This window comes from Austrofundulus limnaeus, unplaced genomic scaffold, assembly GCF_001266775.1.
Source record: "Austrofundulus limnaeus strain Quisiro unplaced genomic scaffold, Austrofundulus_limnaeus-1.0 Scaffold341, whole genome shotgun sequence".
Classification (NCBI taxonomy): Eukaryota; Metazoa; Chordata; class Actinopteri; order Cyprinodontiformes; family Rivulidae; genus Austrofundulus; species Austrofundulus limnaeus.
Genome location: NW_013952743.1, coordinates 585976 through 591484, shown reverse-complemented (window position 1 = coordinate 591484; position 5509 = coordinate 585976). Strand labels below are relative to the sequence as shown.

General features: G+C 38.2%; 1 protein-coding gene across 1 annotated transcript in view; it reads right to left on the bottom strand.

Moving 5' to 3' along the window:
- The window catches only part of sucla2 (succinate-CoA ligase ADP-forming subunit beta), a 35304-nt gene extending 31444 nt beyond the window's left edge, over window positions 1-3860 (bottom strand). The window contains exon 1 of the mRNA XM_014022755.1: window positions 3757-3860. Within this exon, the coding sequence (XP_013878209.1) occupies window positions 3757-3840 (84 nt within the window). The 5' untranslated portion in view covers window positions 3841-3860. The remainder of the gene's footprint in view (window positions 1-3756) is intronic.
- Between the last annotated feature and the right edge of the window lie 1649 nt (window positions 3861-5509).

Sequence of the window (5509 nt, the reverse complement as noted above, 5' to 3'; positions counted from 1 at the left end):
GAAAAGGAACGGAGGGTAGAATTTATAACCCACACATTTTATTATGTAGGCCGAAACTGAGCTTCCTCTCCTTGAAAGACCAGCATCTCCCACTGCTCCAGAGTGTACCGCTGATATCTTGTGAATGGGGATTATCTATATAAACTAGAACTGTTCCAGCTTGACTGTAAAGATWAGCCTATCGTTAGAGCAGAGGTGACCAAAGTGGGGCCCACAGGCCAAATTTAGCTCATCAAGTCATTTGATTTGGCCCCCACTTTCCACCAGTATTCCACTTTTACACATGGTGCTGAATTATATTGAGATTAAACATGAAATACAAGTAACTACAAGAAAYATTTAGATTAGATTTAAGCACACATGTAGACCACAAATACTCATATTTGATCAATTTATGAAATGTCCCATGAGGCTTTGCTGCCTGAGTATACATCAAACTTTCTCCAAGTGCATGGGCTAAAAATAAAACAAACAAAAAAACAATGTTTGCGGCACTAGCTGACAGCCTAATCATAAATAAAGGCCTTTGTTGAAGCAATATTTGTATTTCAAGTATTATATTATTGCATTTGGCCGCAGCCCTCAGACAGATTTTTATTTTGGCCCTCTTGAGGAAAAGGTTTGGGCACCCCTGCTTTAGAGCCTCTGGACATTCATGAATCTATCTTTAGAGCAGTGGTGCCTGATCCTGGTCCTCCAAGGCCATGATCCTGCATGTTTTAGATTTTTGCATGCTCTTCGGCAGGTCTGCTTCATTCAAAGTGGTGAAACATATAAAACATGCAGGATAGTGGTTCCCCAGGACCAAGTATGAAGTTAACACCAAGCAGTTTTAACGTTGTGAAGTGAACATAAATGTGTGTCAGACACCTTCCATCCTAAATCACACAGCTGGGTAATGTCACAGACCTCCTGCCGACACTACAGACCACCCTCAAGAACAAACAATGAGCCTCATGCAAGAACCGTTCGTACACACAGATTTGTTCTTAAATTGTGCGTACGAGTGGTTTAGGAGAATTTGTGGCATATTTGTTTGCGTATTCTAAGATTTTTTTCAGATACGAACAAAATTCACGAGTGGTCCAGACCTGTCGTATATTTTACAATCAGTCAGTCTGCTGTTATCCAGATGGATTTTCTTCATTAATAACTTTATATTTYGTTAGTTTGAAGATATTTTGAGATGAAAATAAATCACACTCCATAATTATGTTGACAATAGGCTATTCTGCTTGAATTAGAGTTATAATTTTAAATGTAATAATTTAGACTAACAATATAAATTGTCTGTCCAGCCGGCTTACCCGCTATCGGGTGCGGGGGCAGCAGGAGAGAGACCCCACGCTCTCACCAGCGACACTTTCCAGCTCGTCCTGGGGGACTCCGAGACGTTCCCAGGCCAGAGGGGATACACAATCCCTCCAGCGAGTCCTGGGTTTTCTCCAAAGTGCCAGACATATTTTGAAAACATTTTAAAATGCTTATTTTAAACCCGCATCTGAGACCACCTGCGACCGCGCAGCGCGGGGGGGCACGGTGTGCAGCGCTGTGTCTTCTGAATAAATGAAAATGATTTAACACAGTTGTTTATACTTTTAGCAGCTCTTTTTATCCCACAGCTGACCTGCTAAAAATGACAGATTTTCTTTTCTGGATCTCTGACAGACGGACTTCAATCTCTGAACTCGTAAAGTTCTTTTTAGTTTTCGCTGTCATTTTCATGAATGGACACTTCCTTGTAGCTGAAGCAGGAAACATTGCCTTATATGGTGTTTTTGGGGTGGTAATTATGCTAATCTCCTCTCGCGTGCACGAGCAGCTGGATAGAACAGGTGGAATTTACGCAGCTCATTTACACACTTTTCCTGAAGATAGAAGAGTTTGTTGAATCTGACGTGACATGTTCGTACGAACCCTTTGTACGAACAAAAGTAAGAGAAATTTAGGATAAGAATACGAACATGTTCTTGCATGAGGCCCATTGTCTTTATGTATCAAATGTTTTGGCTTTGTCACCACCTCACTCAGCAGCTCAGAAATGAACAGCAGTGTGTTGACTTTAACCCTTCTCATGCCATCTCAGTCCTTTTGTAAACCACACAGAGACGAATTATCTCAATGACCTGAAATGGTTTTGTGAAAGACAACTGACTGCTTTCAAGTACAAAACTCAGTCTCCACCTAAAGTTTATTCTGCCTGCAGGTTAATGCATTAAAAACTGACTGAGGATGTGAAACAGAGTTTCTTAAACTCAGTCAGCTGGATGTGAAACTTCCTCATTAGAAAAACATGTAAGTCAATCTGGGAAAGCCTGCAGGGAGAGGTCAGGCTGTGGTGTGAGAGCTTAAAGTGCAGATTTGAACTTAACTGGTTTCTTCTTTGTTTTTCTTTACTATGAATTCATGAGAATTTACTGTTGTTTATATAATCTGATTAAAATTTTATCAAAACTATATTTTTGGCTTGAAATTTTTTGCTTGAAAAAAATATGTTTCTGGGGTTTATTCAGCATTAAAAGTTGTAAAGAAAATTAAAGCAGAACTGATCACCAAAACGCTGATGAAAACAACATATATTGCTTGAAAAAGTGTTTTTGACTATTGAGTCAGCAAATATTCAATAAATCCTCTGGTTCTAAATATTTAAAAAGGAAGCATGTTTTGATTTTACGTACATTAGTAACTTGTAAACTAGGGTTGGGCAATATTGGCAAAAAAATAAATCACGATTAATTGTGGTATTTAGCCAATAACGATTAATTTGACGATTAATCCTCTGGAGTCCCTGGACCCCCTTATGTCCTAGTAACATGACCAATTTAGTGGGAAAGATTTGCTCTTCATAAAAATCTGTTCCAAATTGTGTCAAAATTACAGACTTCAGGCTATACATCAAATTTTAAATTGTGTTGATAGATAAATAAGTTACAGAACTTTTTTTAAATGTTCGTCATATTTGAAGCAGAGAGGAGCAGTGAGCGGATTCTACCTGTTGGCATTAATCGTATTAATTGCCAAGTGCCAAAAATTAATCGATTAATGTTTTTCTGACGATTAATCACACACGATACGATTATGCCCAACCCTATTGTAAACAAATAGTTTTTACAATCTAACTCAAAGAGGCTGTTGTGTAAGAAATGAATTAAATAAGTCCCATTCAGTGTCTTTTCCTATTCTATTATCTGTCACTTATACAAAGAAATCGTATCATATTTATATTATGATTACCATAAAATCTCAAAATGAAACATTTTATTTTTTTAACAAGTTGAGGGTCTAGTTTTCAGAATCCTAGTGGCAAAGGGAGCGGCTGTTCGTTTGTCTCGGCTTGTAACTGAGATAATTCTGGATATTAGTTTTGTTTTGTTTAACTGGGTGTGGGATTCTGATACCTTAAGAAAAATAAAAACATGACTCCCACGCAGAGCCAGCTGAGGCTGGTGGGGACACCGAGCTTCACTGTCCGGACACAACAACTATGTGGACAAGAAGTCCTGGTCCTCCTCTGCGACAGCTTAAAAGCAGCCTGAGGTTACTTTGAAACTGGTCTCCCCTGCAGCTGCTGCTAACACCAACTTACTGCTATTAGCATGTTAGCCAAAACAACACAAACTCAATGGTGTTGTGCTAATGTCAAATATGAACCTTCAGCTTTTCGGATGACTGTGGCTATCAGGGTAGATGTGGCGCCATGACGGTCACCTGTAGCGTAAGTCAAAGGTTTTCGCTTCAACGTGAACGCAGACTCACCTTGGTAGCAGAACCAAGAGCGGTCCTGGCTCCTGAAGTTCTCAGGCTAGCCGTCAAACAGCCGCAGATCAGGGACGTCGCCATGTCTCCAGCGGGTGAGTGATGAACACGCATGCGTAGCGGTGCAACCTTTAGGTGCTGTGGGAAATCTTAGTACCAGAACATGAACACTAGAAACTCAAAAAATGTGAAGATCACCAAAAGAATAATTTCTTAATAAAAGAAAAACTATGAAAAATATATTAATCTATCTTCGAAGCCTGAAAAAAACCGATATTTCAATTTATTTATTTCAGCAAGGTACTTTATTTATTTTATGTTCCCAGTCAAAATAAAGCAGATATCAGAAACTCCTCCTTAATAAAAAGCCAATGAAAGCAGCACTGAGAAAGCCTTGTTCTAACCAACCTAAGATTTCACAGGTACATTTTACATAAAACAAATTCATATAAAATGGTCTAAGAACGATAGATCAAGGAGTTTATATATTCAAGTCTATGTGATAGATACAAAGGTTAAACAATATCACAAAATAATTAAAGTTTATATACTATTGTTTGTTTAAGAAATGAGGCAATTACAGAATAAATTATTATAATAAATCAAAATGATTAGATTTACACTTCACACTGTATTCATATAAAAAACGTTTATTTACTGATTCATTAAGTACAAGCTTATTTATACAGGAAGTGACCATCTTCTTATATAACCACTCACACTAAATAAACACCCCACTCACAACTAAGCTCACTCAATCACGCGAGTGAAAAAAAAAACCCCACAGAGCTCCAGTTTGTGGGTTTTATAAATTACAATTTATCTGATTAGAGAGAAATAAAAAAATGACTTTTTTATTTATAAATTCAAAAAAATTAGACAAAGATGATCAATTTTTCCATACAACAGAAACACTCCTCACTACTGGATTTACAGAAAAAAATGTCAAGTCAATGTCAAAGTCAAAAGTCAATGTCTTTTTGTTACCAAGATTAGTGCTATAATGCTAAATAAAAATTACATAATCAACAACCTTTTTAAAGTAACCACAAAAAAAACTTGCTGCTGAAACTGAAGATTTAATAATTAATAAACTCAGCTGACAACAAACTGGGGGGGTTAATTTTTAAATTGTGATTTTTATATCAGTTACCAGCAATGCCTGAATATATACATGAGTCAATAGTTGATGAGTTATTGTCTGAAATCTCACAACTAAAACCTGGATAAACATGCCTACATAGACATTGTTCACTTCATTTACTGATAAAGAGGTGGAAGATGAGTTGACTCAAAGCGTTCATCAGAAAAGAGGAGCTTTGTTCAAGAAGTTGTCAAACTTCAATTAACTCTCTCTCTCTCTCTCTCTCTCTCTCTCTCTCTCTCTCTCTCTCTCTCTCTCTCTCTCTCTCTCTCTCTCTCTCTCTCTCTCTCTCATCGGTGGCCATGGCCTCCACATCGTACTTGTTCTTCTTCTTGTTGTGACTTGGGGGCTCCAGGTTGAATTCGGTGAGGAGGCAGCATCCCTACAGAGACCGGCAGGGTTAGTGAGGGGCAGAACCGAAGACTCTTACTGTCTGATGTGTGATTAATGGTTCAATAAAGGTGGTACTTTCTGACATTTTCATTCCCTAAAAACTGTCGTAAACACCGCTTAGAAGAAGGAAGGAAGAGAACAGCTGCTGCACTGACTCCGCTCCATACCTGCACCCAGTGGAGCGGAGCCCATGCTGATCAACTGGCACTGATTCTG